Source organism: Gracilinanus agilis, chromosome 2 (assembly GCF_016433145.1).
Source record: "Gracilinanus agilis isolate LMUSP501 chromosome 2, AgileGrace, whole genome shotgun sequence".
In the NCBI taxonomy this organism is placed as follows: domain Eukaryota; kingdom Metazoa; phylum Chordata; class Mammalia; order Didelphimorphia; family Didelphidae; genus Gracilinanus; species Gracilinanus agilis.
Genome location: NC_058131.1, coordinates 320,554,043 through 320,573,279, shown reverse-complemented (window position 1 = coordinate 320,573,279; position 19,237 = coordinate 320,554,043). Strand labels below are relative to the sequence as shown.

Below are 19,237 nucleotides of genomic sequence, written 5' to 3'. Positions count from 1 at the left end.
CTGGGCACTACAGTTTGATGTATGTAGCTTAAGAACATGGTAGCACTTTGGCTGACATGTCAAACTGTATGTAGACATAAATTGAGCTTGTAGCCCACTAAAATTTCCTTTTTTTAAAACCCTTACCATCTGTCTTAGAATTGATATCAGTGCCAAGGTAGAAAAGCATTAAGAGCCAGGCAATGCATGTTAAGTGACATGCCCAGGGTCACACAACCAGGAAATGGCTGAGGTCAGATTTGATCTCAGGACCAGGTCCTATATCTAGGCCTAGCTCTTTCCACTGAGCCATTTATAGCTGCCCAAATAATGCCATGTCTTTTTCACAAGAAGCATGTACATATGTTATTTTTTGATGTCTGCACTTATTCTTTGATCTCTCATAGATTAGCCAGAAGAAATTAAAAAAGTATGAAAAAGAATATCATACCATGAGGGAGCAGCAAGCCCAGCAAGAAGACCCCATTGAGCGATTTGAGGTATTGTTCCTAGGAGTTCCTTGAAGAATCTGTTCCAGATGCTATGGCTTGTATATTTCATTTTGTAAAATCTTGCCTATTGGGTATTTTAAGTCATGTCTAACAATTTTCAGAGCTCACACTTTCTAGGCTTAGGTTGCAGATTAAGCTTTCAAGTATTTAGCAAAGCAAATAAAATAGCCAACAACCTTGAGTCTTAGAATCCAGTTACCTTCCTATCACAATTAAGTAACAATATGTAGCAACTTAACCAAGGTCACTTAATTCAATATTTCTTTCTGAAAGTAGGAAATTAGACAAGAAAGTGGTTCTTGTTCTTAGGAATCATTCTAGGATAAGGCAGGTTTCTGATAAGACCCCCCCCCCCAGAAATGAATTTTTATTCACAAAATGTTATAGTGATTTTTCCAAAATAGGACAAGTTGTGAGAAACTTTTCCTTTCTGCCATTTTTGTGTGCATGTCTCCTCATCGGCCAGAGGGAAAACAGACGCCTCCAAGAAGCTAACATGAGGTTAGAGCAAGAAAATGATGATCTGGCCCACGAGCTAGTAACCAGCAAGATTGCACTGAGGAAGGACCTGGATAATGTAAGTCTGAGCAAATTTACATGGAATTAGCCTATGTTTAAAGGCCCAGTACATTTGATTTTTTTTTAATTTATCTAAATCCTTGAATGACTTCTGAAAACTAACCTTTTTCTACTTGCAAATTCCCATTTCTAGCTCACTTTAAAAAATCATTTATTCCCCAGATACAACCCTTTGGAACTTAAATTCGCCTTATCCCCTGGTTTTGTATACAGTCCTAAATACTTAACCTTGCTGCCTGTTCTCTGACCTTTTTATATATTGTTTTTTGGTTCCACATTTTATTATCACTAAAATATATCAGTACTTAAGCAGATCCATATTTCATTAGCTTAAATGTTGCTGTCATTGCTGCACATCATCACACTTCTACACCTTAAATTACAGGAGCTTCATGAGTTAATATGGGGAGGGGAAGGGGGTAGCACATCACCTGGTTGGCTCTCCCGTTCTTTCTCAAGCCAACATTTATCTGTGCTGGGCCTTGGGTGACAGACACACAGTCTGTTCCAAATCTACTCAAAGACGTTGCACCTTGTAGTGACCTACCAAAGCAGGTATTACCTTAGCATAGCAATATCAGGAGCTCTGAATTCCTTCCACACTAGTGGCTCCTAGGGTTGAAAAATGTTTACTTCACTATTTATCCTGCCTTGCATTCACCAATTAAATAAGGATTTCTCATAGAGCTGCATCTAAGTGCCCTGCCAGTTTGAAATTTGTTCTGGAAGCTTCTGTTGGCAGAGTATAGATTCCACCTTTCCCTGCCTCCTGATTTTGGAACATGTTCTATTGGTGGCACTTCTGGCCCTGTAGTGGTCCACATCAAAAGCTCCTCTGGAAAATAGCAGGTGTTGTAACTGTAGATAACAATATAGAACCATGTTTCCAGAGTTACTTTTATCCCCAAAATGGATCCTTAGTGACTTGGAGCTTTAGGGAAAGAGGCCTAGGAAACCCTATGTATGTTCCTTGTATCAGTAATTGGAGGCCCTCAAACAGTAGCTGCTGCTTGTGACTATTCTGTCAAGAAGGGCCCTGAACTCTCTGACCCTATGGCCACATTTGTAAATATATGGGAATGACTTAGACTTCTCTAGGTATACAAAGCACTTTTCCCCTTTTCAATTCTTCATTATACTCCTATTTATTACTCCTGAATTGCAGTTCAGATAATGGGAAGTGATTTCCCCAGGATTGTGCAAATTGTGAGAGTAATGATAAGGTACTCAGACTTGAAGGCCTGGGCTTCTTTCGCAGTGTCACATATTAAGTCCCAAAGAAGTTTATACATATCTCTAGTTGTTATTAACATTCAGAGTGGTGAATGTTCCATGGGTATATAGAACTAAGATGTTCTTATCCCCTGAGAGAGGACTGGATTTTGCCTCTTATATCTTAGAAGCAGTTTATCATTTAGTTCCAACTGAATATATAGTGTATTGGCCAGAAATTGACAATCTAATGGTAACACTACCATTCCAGCAGCTTAAAAGTGAATTGAGAACTTTGTTCTTGGTTTCTGTGCCAAAAAAGTGTTATAACTTCTTTTAGGTTTTTATACTGATCCCATGAGAGCAATAGATGGTGACTTTCAAACTTTTCCTTCCAATGCTATAAAGAAGAAAAGTGATCAGAGCAATAAATCTGGACCAAAAAAAACCCCACCAAACTGATTTTCTGCTCCCAGTGTCCTGCTCACAGAATTTGGTTAATCATACTCCAGTATATCCATGATCTTATCAATGTACAATAATAATATCTCACCTATACTCTAAGGTTTTTAGTTTACAGAGCACACAGAATGGATTGCACTCTGCAGCATTTGAGAGAGTACTCACATAAACCAGATTCTTAGCAGCCAATAACATTAATGGGAAATGTTATACCCATTTTGAATGTGAGGAAACTAAGGCTCAGGAAGATTAGTTGAGTGGCTGGTTTGTAATACCAAAGTTAAAGAGAATCACCAAAGAACAGATGTGGAAAGTTGCTGTTAGTTGGTTTTTATGTAAGACTGAATGAGAAATCATCCCTAAAATATCCAAAACACTCTAGAAACATGGTCATTCTTCTTTGACTTAAGGATGCCATAGTGAGTGAGACAGATATTTGCCTGAACTTGTGGCTTTCCTCATTTCAGTACTATGTCCCATTTCTTCTCTTCAACTGCTTCAGATCTGCATTGCAGAGCTTGTGGAAATCTCTCAATACTGATTATATGATTCTTACTGAAGTCTAGAGCAGAATTAAAAGGAAAGCACCCACATCCCTCAAAAAAACATTCATTCATCTTCTCCCTTCATGTTGAGAGGGGAAACTGAGCTCTTTTCACTTTCTTAAGCATAATTCAGTCAGTGAGATTTCAAAACAATTTGGAAACTAGATGGGTTCCCTTTCAAGACGACCTAGTTTTCATGGTACTCATGCCAGTCGGTGCTTGTCTCCTCTTTTTCTCCCTACTCCCTCACTTACCAACAGAAAACTGACTAGCCAATATTAGGGATTTCTGGAATTTTCCTCTGTTAGCAAAATTACCTTCAATCTGTTTTGTTATTTCCTTCTCGCTGGTTTCTCAGGAGGAAAGGCACTAATAATACAGTAAAAAGAGCTCTGGACTTGAGTTAGGAGATCCAAGTTCATACGCCAGGACTGTCACTACCTGGATTATCATGAGGCAGGTTACTTTGGCTCTGTGAGCCTCAGTTTCCTCTTTTGCAACAAGGGACCTCTATGACAGGGAAAGCATTTTGTAAACCCTAAAGTAGCATACAGATTTGATTTGTTACTATTGGGCTTTTTCTGTGAATATCCTTAAAAGCCTCAGGACAGGAATATATCTGCCTTTATGCAGTGTATCAGTTGATCCTTGAGAGCTGTCATCATTTTTTGGTACAGTCCCAACAGTGTATGCTTGTCTCTCTGTAGGAAGAAGTGATTTATGTTACTGGGCCAGGGGGAAATGATTGTTATTGATCTGAGGATTTGTTTTTGGTTTTGTTTTTTTTTTTCCTTAAGGCAGACATCAGTTGAAGTTCTCTTTTCAATAATCATCCTGTTTTGGTTTTTTGCATCCTCTGAATATATACATCAAGATCTGACTTGGAAATTTGAAAAGGGACTTATAGCCATGTTGTCCAAACCCAGAGAAAAAGTTCCCTTCCATTAAGTATTCTAGAGTAGTCCTACTTCATCAGCACTGACTTGAATGGGATACTAAGGTTACCTTACTTTGAAAGTATTCAGTACCAAAAAAGGAGTCTAGATGTGTTGTTTTTTTTAACCCTTAACTTCCTTCTTGGAATCAATACTTTGTATTGGCTCTAAGGCAGAAGGGGGTAAGGGCTAGGCAATGGGGGTTAAGTGACTTGCCTAGGGTTACACAGCTGGGAAGTGTCTGAGGCCAGATTTGAACCCAGGACCTCTCATCTCTAGGCCTGGATCTCAATCCACTGAGCCACCCAGCTGCCCCCTAGATGTTATTTTATAATGCTCACTGCTGCAAGGCTTTATATTCCCAAAGGTCATGATTATTTCCATATGGCTTCTCACATTTTTTGTCTAACCAAGTTACTAGAAAAGAAAGTGGTTTTTAGTGGTCCGAACTATTACAGATACTTCATAATGAAGTTAATCAGGCAGTTTTCAGTATTTCCTATGTGAGCAAGGAAAAGTGTTGGATCTATACTACAAAGCAGAACAAAGCTTCTTCCTTTTGTCTGATGTTTCCTTGATATTGGGTTTTCTTCATTTCCTTTTCAGTTATGGCTTGTATCCTAGAAAGTTTTTCCTATACCTCTTACCTCTCACTCATCTCTCATGTATAGTTAACTCAGTCCCATTTGTATCTCCACAATTTAACTTGCATCTGGCACTTTCTTTCTTTCACCACTGCCAGACTTTGGTAGTAGCCTACTAATAGGGCTTATCATTTGTCTCTCCCCACTCAAATGGACCCTCCATTTGCTAGTAGATCAATCTTCTTTGTGTATGGATAGAGCTGACTATAGCATTACTCTGCTCAAAATTTCTCAGTGGCTTGCTGTTGACATTGAAATAAAGTTCAAACTCCTTTTCCTGGCATTGAAAGCTCTCCACAATGTAGCATAATCCTACCTTTCTCGTGTTATTATCCACCTGTGTACTATCCACCATATATTTTATGTTCAAGCCAGATAGAAGTACTCTTTGCCCCATTTCCATGTGTTTGCTATTCCTTTCACCTCAGATGAATGCTCTTCCTTTCCTTTTCTGCTTATTGAATTCCTATCATTCTGTTAAAACACCATTCAGGTGTCACTCAGACATTCTGTACCATTTTAATAGGTCCATTTACAGTTTGAAGGCAGGTCGGAAAGGATCCATTCTCTCTTGCATATTTAGTTATTTTTCAACCTTTATAGGAAAGCCTCTTATCTCCTAGACTTAATTTCTCATGATAATTTTTGCTGATGTGATAGAATTTGATCAGTAATTCATTCTTGTGTCAGCTCTTCAATACTCACATCCAAAGTTCTTTTTTCAGATTATTAAAAAGCTAAAAGAAATGGGTTTTTACCCAGGGAAATGAGTGGGAGCTGAAAAGTTCCAGGTCCTTTCATGATCAGTTGAAAAAAATCAGCAGGCCAAGTAGGAGTCATTCTTGGATAATGAGGAATGGAGCCATTTCTTTTCTTTTTTTTTTTTTACCCTTGTACTTCGGTATATTGTCTCATAGGTGGAAGATTGGTAAGGGTGGGCAATGGGGGTCAAGTGACTTGCCCAGGGTCACACAGCTGGGAAGTGGCTGAGGCCGGGTTTGAACCTAGGACCTCCTGTCTCTAGGCCTGACTCTCACTCCACTGAGCTACCCAGCTGCTCCCTGGAGCCATTTCTTTACGAGGCACAACTAAAGATAAGAAAAGAGAAGATTTTACTTTGGTCAGAGGTTGGGCCTGGGGTCTACCCCTGGCCTTGCCACTGAGTAGTCACGTGGCCTTCAGCAAAAAAGGCGCTTCCTTCCCCCTCCTTGGCCTCTGTTTCCCTGTCTTTAAGTTGAGTGTTAGACGTGATGGTCTTTCAGTTCTGTCTTTGCATGGTTCCCTAACCACCTTCAATGCAATATGTCTGTGTTGCAGGCTGAGGAGAAGGCTGATGCCCTGAATAAGGAGCTCCTGATGACCAAACAGAAGCTGATTGATGCAGAGGAGGAGAAGAGACGGCTGGAAGAGGAGTCTGCTCAGGTGACACCCACTACCCCAACCCCGCACTGGGAAAGCAGTGGAGCATGGGAGCAGTGTAAGGGAGGGCAGAAGAGCACAGAATCACGGGCTTGGGTTCCAGCTCTGCCTGGACAACATAGTCACTGTAGAGCTGTGGGCAAGTCACTACTCCAGTCTTGGCCTTACATTTCCTCACCTGCGAAATGCAGTGGGATTAGATGCTCTCCAAGCCCATTTCTAGCTCAGACATTCTGAGTTTTCTAGCTCTAAGCTTCCTCTCTGTCATTAATCTGCATCCTAACACACTCTCCTACCATAATTAAGGATTGAAAGGCGATCATTTAGGACAAACGCGGTCTTTCCTGTTGGCATGAGAAAAACCTGAGATAGCTTAGTTATGTTTCTCTCCAGAGGCTCTGTTTATTTACTGCTTAAAGCCTAACAGCCCTTAATAATTAAAACTGGAAAGGAGATAGTAGATCAGTGTCTGTGCTTCCTTATGGCAAGAAAGAATTACTACAGTCCTACACCTACTTCTCTAGAGGCTTCCTTCCTTCAAATGGCATGAAGTAGTAGCCTGGGAGACTTCAGAACTATGCTTGGATTACAGCTCTGGGTGACCTTGGCCTTATCTTTTCCTAACTCTTTGGGTGTGTTTCCTCATCCATAAAATGAATTTGAGTTAAGTGAAGTCTAATATTCCTGATGCTGTGACAGGTGCCTGGGTAGACTTGGGCGTCTTAGATGATCTGGCTATGGCCCATTGCTTTTCATGGTATCAGCAGACAGCGAATCACAGCCTCTGTGTCTTCCCCTTCATAGTTCTTGGTCGTGGCCTCCCATAACCACCAAAAGGGGCCAAGAGGGATGGAGTAGGGTCCTCCAGATATACTGAAACCTTCCTTAAAGGCTCTCAACATTGCATATGTACACAGGTGACACTCAGGCTGTCACCTGAAATTGACATATTGTATAATACTACTTATGTACCAATCAAATTCAACTTTTGCCAAAACTTATTCTCTCTGAAAAATGCTTCAGAGTTCGTTCTTAGGCAGATGGGCTATATAACATGGTGCAACTGATTGATAAGTATCTTTTGCCACTCATCCTTATTCTTAGCTATTTCCTCATTTATCAGCACCTTCTGAGAATCTAGAGAATAGGAAAGAAATGAAATACTAGTCTTATTCTGTCTACCCCTTAGAATTTGATATTTATTCCAGGGAAGGGCTGAAAAAGACAACACGTAGGCTATTGTAGATGGTGCCTGAAACTTGAAGCGAAGTTTTGGATTTTCTGTATTATCCAATCCTTCTCATCCCCTCTGTCATTCCCACTCTTTTATTTCTTTTCAAATTTTAACCTTCTGTCTTAGAGTTGATAATAAATATTGCTTCTAAGACAGAAAAGTGATAAGGGCTGGGCCATGGGGGTTAATTGACTTGCCCAGGGTCACACAGCTAAGAAGTGTCTGAGACCTGATTTAAACCCAGAACCACCTTTCTCCAGGCCTGGTTCTCTATTCCCTGAGCCAGCTAGCTAATGTCATTTGCCCCTGTATATTGTGTATCTAATCTACTCCATTGATCACCATTCTGATCCTTAGCCAGTTATAGACTGTTTTGATGATTACTGCTTTATAGTACAGTTTGAGATCTGGTACTAACTACTAGGCCACCTTCCTTCACTTTTTTTTTTCATTAATTCCCTTGATAGTCTTGACCTTTTGTTCTTCAGATAATTTTTGTTTTTATTTTCTCTAGTTCTATAAAATAATTATTTGTAATTTGATTGGTATGACACTGAATAAATAAATTTAGGTAGAGTTGTCATTTTTGTTATATTAGCTCTGCCTACCCATGAGCAATTAATATTTTTCCGTTTGTTTAGATCTAAGTGTATTTGTGTGAAAAGTGTTTTGTAATTGTGTTCATATAATTCCCGGGTTTGTCTTGACAAGTAGACTCCCAGATATTTTATATTGTCAAGAGTGATTTTTAAATGGAATTTCTCTTTCTTGCTCCTGAACTTTGTTGGTAATCTATAGAAATGCCAATGATTTATGTGGATTTCCTTTGTATCTTGCAACTTTACCTTTATTAGTTGGTTCTCTAGGATACTCTAAGTATATCATCATATTATTGGCAAAGAGTGATAGTTTAGGGGGCAGCTGTATGGCTCAGTGGATTGTGAGTCAGCCCTAGAGACAGAAGGTACTGGCTTCTGATCTAGCTCAGACACTTCCTAGCTGTGTAAGCCTGCAACAAGTCACTTACTCCCCATTGCCTAGCCCTTACTGCTCTTCTGCCTTGGAACTAATACATAGTATTAATTCAAAGATGGAAGGTAAGGGTTTAAAAAAATAATTTTAAAAAGAGTGGTAGTTTCTTCATTGCCTATTTTAATCCCTTCAATTTCTTCTCTAATTGCTACCACTAGCATTTGATAATGGGCATCTTTGCCTCACTCCTGGTCTTATTGGGAAGGTGTCTAACTTAGCCCCATTGCAGATGATACTTGCTAATGGCTTTAGGTAGATACTATTTATCATTTTAAGGAATGATCCATATATTCCTATGCTTTCTAGTGTTTTTAAAAGGAATTGGTGTTGTATTTTGTCAAAGGCTTTTTATGCATCTATTGAGATAATCATATGATTTCTGTTTGATTATTGACATGGCCAATTATGCTGATGGTTTTGCAAATATTAAACTAGCCCTGTATTCCTGGTATAAACCCCATCTAGTCATAGTGAATGATCCTTGTGTTCTTTTGCTGTAGTCTCTTTGCTAGTATTTTATTTAAAAATTTTACATCTATATTTATTAATGAAATGTACCTATACTTTTCTTTCTCTGTTTTTAAGCTCTTCCTGGCTTAGGTAACAGTACCATATTCATGTTATAAAAAGAATGTGGTAGGATTCCCTTTCTGCCTATTTTCCCAAATAGTTTGTATAGTATTTGGAATTATTGTCCTTTAAATGTTGATAGAATTCATTTGTGAATCTATCTGGACCCTGGAGAGTTTTTCTTAGGGAGTTCATTGATAGTTTGTTCAATTTCTTTTTCTGAGATGGGATTATTTAAGTATTCTATTTCCTCTTTTGTTAATCTGGGCAATTTATATTTTTTAAAAATATTCATCCATTTCACTTAAATTGTCAGATTTATTGGCATTTAATTGGACAAAATAGCTCCTAATGATTGCTTTCATTTCCTCTTCATTGGTAGTGAGTTCACCCTTTTCACTTTTGATACGGATGATTTGATTTTCTTCTTTCCTTTTCTTAATCAAATTAATCCATGGTCTGCCTACTTTATGTGTTTTCGTAAAACCAACTCTAATTTATTACGTCAATGGTTCTCTTTCAATTTCATTAATTTCTCCTTAATTTTTAAGATTTCCAATTTAGTCTTTAATTGGGGATTTTTGATTTGTTCTTCTAGTTTTTTTTATTTGCACACCCAATTAATTGATCCACTTTTTCTCTGTTTTATTGATATAAGCATTTAGAGATATAAATTTTTCCCAAGTTCTATTTTGGCTGTGTGCCATAAAATTTGATATGTCGTTGCCTTGTTGTCATTCTCATTAATGAAGTTATTGTTTCTATAATTTGTTCTTTGACCCACCCCTTTTTTAGCATTAGATTATTTAGTTTCCAGTTAATTTTTGATTTGTCTTTCCATAGACCCTTATTGTTTATAATTTTTATTGCACTAATCTTTCATTTATTTTCAATCTCTCCCTCTTTAGTGGCTTTTTCCTTACTGCCCACAAGCATGCCTATATTTGAGGATGGTAGCATCCTCAAAAAAACCTTCATTTGATCCTTTCATCCTCACTAAATAGCCCATATCTCTTCTGTCCTTGGCTGCCAAACTGGAAAAGGCCATCTGCAGTAAATGCCTCCTCTTCCTCTGATCTTATTCATTTAACTCCTTATAGTCTGGCTTCTAAATTCATTATTCCATGGAAAAAAAGAGCATCATTCCACTCTCTTGAAAGTTACCACTTATCTTTTAGTTCTCAAATCATTCCCATTGCCTTTTCTCTACAACATTTGGCACTAATCATCTTCTCCTTGATGCCCTCTTTTCTCTAGGTTTTTGGAACACTCCTCTCCTTTGATACTCCTCCTACATATCTGACAATTCCTCAGGCTCCTTAGCTGAATCCTCATCCAGATCACACTCACTTATCATGAGTGTGTCCCCCAGGGCTCTGTCTTGGGCCCTCTTCTCCCCCTGTACTGTTTCACCTGATGATCTCACCAACACCCATAGATTTAATTATCATCTCTCATGATGATTCTCAAATCTCCCTATTTCTCACCAACCTCTCTGCTTACCTCCAGTCTTATATTTCTAGCTGCCTTTAAGCATTTCAAACTGGAAGTATACATCTTTAATTCAACATGCCCTAACAAAACTCATGATCTTTCCCCCCAAACCCTATATCCCTCCTAATTTCCCTATTAATATTAAGAGTAGGCATTTTCTCTGACTGTCCCCCCATTCCAGGAATATCCCCCTTCTCATCTCTGCCAACTGGTTTCCTTCTATTCCCAAATAAAATTTTGTTATCTAAAGGAAACTTCCCAGCCCTTTTCAGTTCTGGTGCCTTCCTTCTTTTAATTCTTTCCTGTTTTTCCTCTATGGGTTGTCCATACATACTTGTTTCCCACAGGAGATTGTGAGTTACCTGAAGACAAGGGAGTGTCTTTTGCCCCTTTTTGTATCCCCAGCTAGCACTTAGCACGGTAACTGGCATGTAGTAGGCACTTAATGTTTCTTGCCTGACTGTGGTTTAAGCTAGCAAATGCTTTCCTTTCTACTGGCTTAAAGAGCAGAAAGTTGGCTATATCAGAAACTGATAATAACCACACACATTTCCATAATGTTTGAAAGTATAGTTTTTCTAACCATTGACCTATGTAGTATCATCACCATCATTGTTTTTAATGATAATTACTCATTTATAAAGAACTTCAACATTTCTAAAAGGCTTTCCTCTCAAAGCCCTAGAAGTATGTGTACCTATAAACACAATTATTCTCATCATCCCCATTTTTTACAAATGAGAAAAAATGAAACCCAGGGATATAAATAAAGCCCACTTAGGCTCAGGAATGAGGCTTAGGACTCAGTTCCACAGCTTCTTTCTCCCAGGCTGGGCCTTCTCATCTCTAAAATCTTGTAGAAGCAGTCCTTTAGTTCTTTGTTGTGATTAAATGCATAATTTTAGGACTCTGTTTATTCCCTGTTTCCTTTTAGCTGAAAGAAATGTGCCGCCGGGAGCTGGACAAGGCAGAGTCGGAGATTAAAAAAAACAGTTCTATCATTGGTGATTACAAGCAGGTATGTGCCACTGGTCCACTGATGCTACCTTCTCCTCTAGTGTATATTGGCAGATGCTTTCCTAGGAAAAACCTATTCTTCTCACCTCTCCCCATAAGTCCTTCAGTAATAATAACTCCTCATATTCCTATAGTATTTTGAGGTTTCCAAAAAGCTTTCCTCACAACCATCCTGTTAGGTAATTTTTACTATTGTCTCCATTTTACAGATGGGGAGACTGAGACTCAGAGGAGTTAAGTGACTTAACCAAGGCAACATAGGTAATTAGTGCTAGAAACTGAGATTCAAACGTAGGTCTACTGACTCTGAATCCAGTGCTCTTTTGCACCATCCCTTGCTATCTCAACATGGCAGACACTTAGCCGACTATCTGTTGTGTTAACATAGGTTAGACACACATCTAAGGGCAGACCCTATGAATCTGAAACTTTGTGACCTGCAGGTGCTATCTCGTACTCCCTTTGGAATGGCTTGATTTCACATACATGAATATAGTGGTTGTTTTTTCTTTTTCTGTGCCTCTTCATTCAACTTTATGTGTTCAGCGCATTTTCATAGATCATTTAGGCCTTACCTTCAAGGGACATGTTAAAACAACTGAAGGATCTTACATCCTGAATGTTCCCATTTTTGTCCTCCCCCCTTGCACCTCCACATATCAGTCACCTCCCCCACTAACTATCCCAGCAAGTTCTGCTGCCCTACTGTGACCTTGAGCAAGACCCAAGCTTAGCTGATTCAGATGGATCATGTTTCTTCAGATTTGTTCCCAGTTGAGTGAGAGATTGGAAAAGCAGCAGTCGGTGAATAAAGCAGAAATTGAAAAAATTCGGGTAAGTGACTTTCATTTGTGGATTGGTACAGTTTGCTTTTAATTTAAGGCAAGGCATTTCTGAATTTTTGCTACAGTCCGTTGGCTACCAGGCAATGACATTTTCCAGTATTGTGGAAACATGGTGTGTAAACCTTACTTCCCATGAGGAGATTACAATGTAACAGGGCCTTTAGGGCCAGAATCACAGAATGTTAAGATAGGAATAGACCTGAGAACAGCAGAAGAGGGACCCCTTAGACTTTATCAGGGCCAGTTTCCTAACTTGACAGATGATGACACTGAGGAAGTTGCCCAGTCTCAAAGCTGATAAATGGTAAGAGTCTGGACTGGAATTTGGGTTTTATGCCTTCTGTCCAGTGCTCTTTTCTACCAGGAAAAGACTCATCTTTCTTAGCACTAGATTAACAATAAGGGAACTATTTAACTCCCAGCTCTGTCAGAAACTCATCATTGACTTCAAATAAGTCACTTCCCTGGTTTCCTCATTTATCAAAAGAAGAGGTTAAACTAAAAGACCTTTAAGATCCCTACTGGCAATAATGTCTATGACGAATCTAAAAAGATTATTTCAAATAATAGGCCCATTTTAGTGAACTCCTCACATTGCTATATTATGTCAGTCGTTATTAGAAATTCCTCAAAAAAAATGGAGCCTATTGCAGGTATATGTATCTGTAGAAAGGTCATGTTGTACATGTGTGTATGTGTGTTTATATTCTCTCACACACACATAAACACACATACACTCCATTAAACAGACAGGCAGCCGTGGCTTAATGAGTACTTGCTCAGTGCTCACATTCTATTTTCCAGCACCTTTGAGAACCCAGAGTTGCCACCATATATAAAATGTAGGCAGAGGAAGGACTCTAGCAGAGAAAAAGTTGACAAGTTTGTTTAATCATGGTTCTGATTTGAAGTGATTTCATCAATTGAATATTTCCTTGTTTGACTGCTTTCCACAAGCCTGCAAAGTCAAAGGAAGGTCGTCATTCAGGCCAGGAGGACTCAGAAAGACCTGAGCTAGAAAGACCTCAGGGCTCTGGCCCTACTCAGATGTGAATAGGAGGCTCAGTGTTTTACATCTCCTGCCTGACACATTTGGGGGTGTAGGGGAACAGCCTCCTGTCCTCTTGATCCTTTAGTTTAGTCTTCAAGGTTTGTTTGTTTTTAAAGTTTCTTCAGCTATTCTGTTGAATTGAGCATCAGGCAGATGCCAACTAGTTTTATGGTAGCAATTATATGACATTAAGTGCTTACTTTGTACCAGGCCTGCGCTAAGCACTGGGATAGCCAATCCCCAACATTCTGGGTTCCAGTGTACTTTCCAGCTCTATCATTCTCAGTTCCAAGATCTCTTCCAGTTCTAACACTCTCTTCTATGATGTACATCTAGTTATTCTTTGCAGCTTTGACATACCAAGATTCTAGATAAAATGGTATTCTGCTCTCTCAGTTACATTTTTTTATATGAAATTACATATTGTTACTTACAGTGTATTTCAAAGCTTGATCTATAGCATTTTTAGGAAAGGATTTTTCACATCACCTACTGGATGCCTGCTTCAGGAAAGTAAATCCCTCTAAAACAACCAAAACCTTACAACGCAACTTTGGTGGGCACTAATACATTTTTGGTAGAGCTATAAAATGATACAACCATTTTGGAAAGCAGTTTGAAATTTTGCAAATAACATGACTAAAATGTCCATGGCTTTGAACCAGCGACTCCATTACTGGACATAATGCCCCAAGGAAGCTATGTATAAGAAGAAAGTCTCCACATACACCAAATATTTATAAAGAGTTATAAAGAGTTGGAAACAAGGTAGATATCCACTAATTGAGGCAAGGCTAAACAAACTGGTACCTTCTTACTGCCCTGTAAGAAATGATGAATGTAAGCAGAGCCAAGAAAATATTCCACACAGTAATGGCAACAATGCCAATGGAAAGAGCAACCACACACCAAAACACCCTAACTGAATGCAACAAAATTATAAAGACCCAACAGGACCCAAATGAAGAGAAGAGAGGATATACCAACAGACTCCTTTGTGGAGGGAGGAGGCCCACAGCTGTTAGAAATTGTGCCCTTTGGGGAACTTTTTCAATAAATTGATCAGTTGAACTGATTTTTTTCCCTCTTTTAAAAAATACTATTTTATTATAGGGCATGGCTTTTGGAGAGGGAAGGGGGAGGATTACTTGGGATAACTGTAATTTAAGAAGGAAAAATACTGATAAAAAGCGATATGTTTTTTGAAAGGAAAGGGGGGGGGAGTAATCCCTCTTTCCCTGTGGGCCAGTCCATAACATTGCCCTTGACTGTCTGCCCCCTGATTTTAGCATAAAGTGGATGACTGTGAGCGCTGCAGGGAGTTCTTCAACAAGGAAGGGCGTGTGAAGGTTATCAGCTCAGCCACTGAAGCCTCAGACGAAGATACAGATGAAGAGAAGGAGACGTTGAAAAACCAGCTGAGGGAAATGGAGCTGGAACTGGCACAAACCAAATTGCAGTTGGTTGAAGCAGAATGTAAAATCCAGGTGAGAAATGCCACTGGCAGCAAGAGAGCGAAGGACCTTGCAGTAGTGTTAGTTCTTGGGGGAAGAAATTCAGGATTTGTCCTAGAAAGTCATGGGAATGATTTTTAGTTGATTTAAAGACTACTTAACTGTTTTTGTACTGGATGATCAGTCATGAAGATCTCTAATATTCTAATGCCCTGTAGATTTTCAGGATAGAAAGAAAAGTATTGTCCACTCATGTCCTTTCCTCTGCCTTCTATGACCAAAGAAAGTTTGAAAGGTTCTTTCCTTTCAAAGATATGTAATAGGCAGGAGTTGAAATCCCACTGAAATGTAGCCATAATTTTATCCTGCACTTGCCTGGTCCCTATCACAGCCTGTCTTTTACCCATTTTGGTTGTAGTATAAAGCCACACCCTTAATGTGCCATTTCTTTGAAAGAAAAGAATGTAAAGATATACATAGAAAAATAGCCTCATTGCTATGGGCTGCACATTTTTCTCTAAGCCAGATCTAGAGAGGAAGAGGAGAGAAAGCTAGACTATATTCAGATTCCTGTGGTATCCAAGTTATTTGTACATGCCTTTTACTTCCATACTACACGGGAAGACCTATTAGAAATGAGAGGAGCATTGTCTTCTCCTTTTTTGTACCCTCCTATCCTACCTTGAACCTAAAAAAACAATTTAGCTGAATGAGTGGGCAGGGCAATGCATAAATTAATGACATGTGACAGAGTATTAATAAGATATTAAAGAACCAAAACCTTGGCATCTGAGCACTGTCAGTGTTGGTTCTAGGGAAGAAACTTTAGGCAAAACAGCATTATTCTAGTAGACAGTTGGCTCTGTAGGAACAATGTCAAAATGAGCAGTTGGCCAAAAAATACCCCACTTCACAGAGCAGAGTTGATGTAAGGAGGCAGCATGGTACAGAGGAGAGTGACTATGGAGTCCAACAGGACCTCAGTTTGTCCGCTTTGTCTAAGTTATCTCTAAAGTCCCTTCTGAGATCTAAATTCCATGACTCTATACAGCAAGAGGCAGCAAGCACCTAAAGGGTGGATAGCCCATTTGGTAGGACTTTTGGGGCTACTTCTGAAGAGAGAGAACCACCTCTGCTAGTGCTGTGCCTGGGGGCCTCCTTTTCAGTGTAGTCTTGGAGAATGACTTGCCCCAAGTGTGGCAAAAGTGGGAATTGAGCCCGTTTCTTCCTTACTCCATCCATTAGGCCCTACCACCTCATAAGATGCATATTACAGGTATTATCATAAATTAGTGATAAAGAAACAGACTGAAAAGTGAACCGGTTTGCCTCGGGTCTCAACACAGACAGGTTTTGGGCCTAGGACCAGAAGAAAGCTAGACTTGTTGTTGCTTACTCTTCCACTCCATGGAGGTGTTTTGATGGCGGCACCAGCAGAAATGTAATTGTGGTCCAAATGTTTTCTTTTTCAGGACCTGGAACACCATTTGGGTCTTGCACTAAATGAGGTCCAGGCTGCCAAGAAGACTTGGTTCAACCGAACCATAAGTTCCATAAAGACAGTGACTGGTGTCCAAGGGAAAGAGACGTGTTGAGGCGACGCCTCCAGATGGACATCTTCTTCTTAACACACACCACCTTGGGCTGCCTTCCTCGGCCAGACGTTTGATTCTGTGACATGTCAGAGGACCAGAGTGTATATAATCTAGAAACACAGCAGCAGCATGTCAGGATTTTAATAGATCAATGATAAAGTGGATGGAAACATGCAAAACCAGGCTTCCTGTGTAGGACTCTCCATACTACTGATATTTAACAGGTGTTCTAGCTAGACTGAAACTCTTCTGAGAAGCACTCTATTGTGAGACCCCCTAAGAGGCCTTTTTCACAGTCAAAGTAGGTATGAAAACTTACCCTACCCTGTGGCCAAGTTTACATTGTAGGTGAAGGGATCTTTGGGTCAGTTTGGATTTTTTTTTTACCTTAATTTGTGTGTGACCATGGGTGTGTAGACACACACACACAGCTGCACACATACGCATGCCTGCAAACATACATACATGTGTGTATATACGTGTAACTGTATGCACATTTCTGTATGTGTACATACGTGCACACACCTGTATGTATATATTCAGAGAGAGAATGACAGGGGCGGAATGTCACTAACCAAGAACACAACTCAGAAGTCTGTCTGAAAGGGTTCCTTCCAGGGAGGATCCTGGGAGTTTTTTAAAAGGAGAAAAATGTGAGGGTTTCACGACTGGCACCATCTGGTTTCGTTAGACAACTCACCGCACATCTTTCTGTTTGGCATTATTTACATGTTTCTAATCAATTCTATGCAATTCATTTTTTTTAAAGCACTAGCTGCCAAATGACTTCACAGCTCCAAGCTGGGTGACTTGTCTTTGAATGTGAGGCTTGAAATAATCAACATTGGGGCAGTGTCATTTTACTTGTTGTGTCATATAGACAGATCTAACTGGTTTTTCCGAAGCCCACCTAAAATCAACCGTATTGGAATCTCAACACCAGGACTGCTGACGTGTAACTACTTAATTATGTGGTCGTTTGGACAACTGATTCCGTTTGAGGTCTGTTCCTTTTTCTTCCCCTCCTGCCATGACAAGACAAGTTCCCCAACATCAAAGTTTTTAGTTTGCACATATGTATGTATGAATGAGGAGAAACTGAACTGTACACATGTAGTTGGTCTTTCGGGATGTGTTATGTCTGTTATCTGCACTTGCAGCGAGGTAGTGGTGCTCCGGGACTCACCAGCTATAGACTTTCACTGACTTTCCAGGGACGTGGCACCTGCTCAGACTGGCCCTGGGAGCAGGGTTTCCGGAGCCCTGTTCTCGGAGCACTTCCTGGGCCTGGGCCTCCCTCCCCTTCACACTGGCTCGAAGTTCTCACTTGAAAGCTATCGAATGAAGATTTTAGCACCTTGTTCCTTTTTTAAAAGATTGTTATTTTCACTTTCATTTTTAATTTATAATGGCTTATGTTGTGCTGACAGATCTCTCTTGTATCAGTGGATTCTTTTTTTCCTTACCGTGTGCAGTGTGAGCAAGCTGGTTACAAGAAGAGACACTGGTTTGTATATAAAGAGACTCGGTTTATTTCGTACTTCTTTTCTCATTGACTGTACTAATGCTCGCTAATGTGACCTGTGACGACGGAGGTGACATGCGGCTTCTCTACCCAAACCCTTTCCTTAACTGCTTCCATCATCTTTATTGTTTAATCACCCAAATCAACAACTGTGTGTCCAATATTAAGTTGTGTGGACATTGTGCTGGGGTAGTTTCAGTGTGTAAACTTTATGAATTGAAATATAAACCAGTAACATTGTATTACTATTTCTTTGGTTTTATTTCATTTTAATAAGCATAGGTATTCATCCCACTGACAAAACATTTGTCTTGAAAGCACCAGTGAACAGAAGCTGGGTCAGTTCAGGGGACACCCAGCAAGAGACAGTGTCTTTTGTCCTGGACTGGGCCCTTGTAGTTTGGAGAAGCTTGTCACCAGAGGTCAGCCGGCAGGCACAGAGATTTTTCCAGTTTTTGTTTTGACTTTAGGCAAATTGTGCCTCTTCTAAGGTCGCAAAAGTGCTGAAATATGGAAATACAGCTCTCTTAAAGTATTCCTTGAGCATTTTGCTATAAAAAAATGGTTTTCATTAGCCAATCCCCAGCCATGCTTCTCCTCCCATTCCCCAACTCACCGTATTATTGCAGAATAACACGAAGACAAGTAAAGACTCCCCCATCTCTGCTAAAGGAAGGATAGCTCCGAAAACTTAAATGGGAGTCCCCGAGCTCTGGACGATATCATCCTCTTCAGTTGGAGGCCTTGTCACTTCCTCTCTTTTAAGGCTGGTTTCCATCACTTAGGGGTTTGAATATGTTCTGAAATGGTTTTGGTGCCAGATAAAACTTTTCCAGCATTCTCCACTATGTGTTATTTTGGGAGTAAAAACTCAAAAGCCACCTGTGGACTTAGATGAGGTTTGAAAAATAAGTTATCTAAGGCACACACACACACACACACACTGGCCCTGACCACCAGTCCTTTTCAGACCATTTAGTTCAACTGGGCAAACATCAAGTACCTGCTCTATGCAGAGCCTAGGGGGAAGATTCCGCTTAGAGAAGCCTCAGTGAGGTTAACAAAATTGCTGAAATATTTGCTTCTTGTGGATAAGGGAGGTACAAGGGCAGCATGGCTAAGGGACTTGCCAG

The 19,237-nt window shown here is 39.8% G+C and overlaps 1 protein-coding gene across 1 annotated transcript in view; it reads left to right on the top strand.

The window, feature by feature from the left end:
- RABGAP1 (RAB GTPase activating protein 1) overlaps positions 1–18,352 on the top strand; it is a 186,399-nt gene extending 168,047 nt beyond the window's left edge. Inside the window, exons 19-25 of the mRNA XM_044664252.1 lie at positions 387–479; positions 958–1,068; positions 6,186–6,290; positions 11,552–11,635; positions 12,397–12,468; positions 14,820–15,017; positions 16,457–18,352. Of these exons, the coding sequence (XP_044520187.1) occupies positions 387–479; positions 958–1,068; positions 6,186–6,290; positions 11,552–11,635; positions 12,397–12,468; positions 14,820–15,017; positions 16,457–16,579 (786 nt within the window). The 3' untranslated portion in view covers positions 16,580–18,352. The remainder of the gene's footprint in view (positions 1–386; positions 480–957; positions 1,069–6,185; positions 6,291–11,551; positions 11,636–12,396; positions 12,469–14,819; positions 15,018–16,456) is intronic.
- The last annotated feature ends 885 nt before the right edge of the window (positions 18,353–19,237 follow it).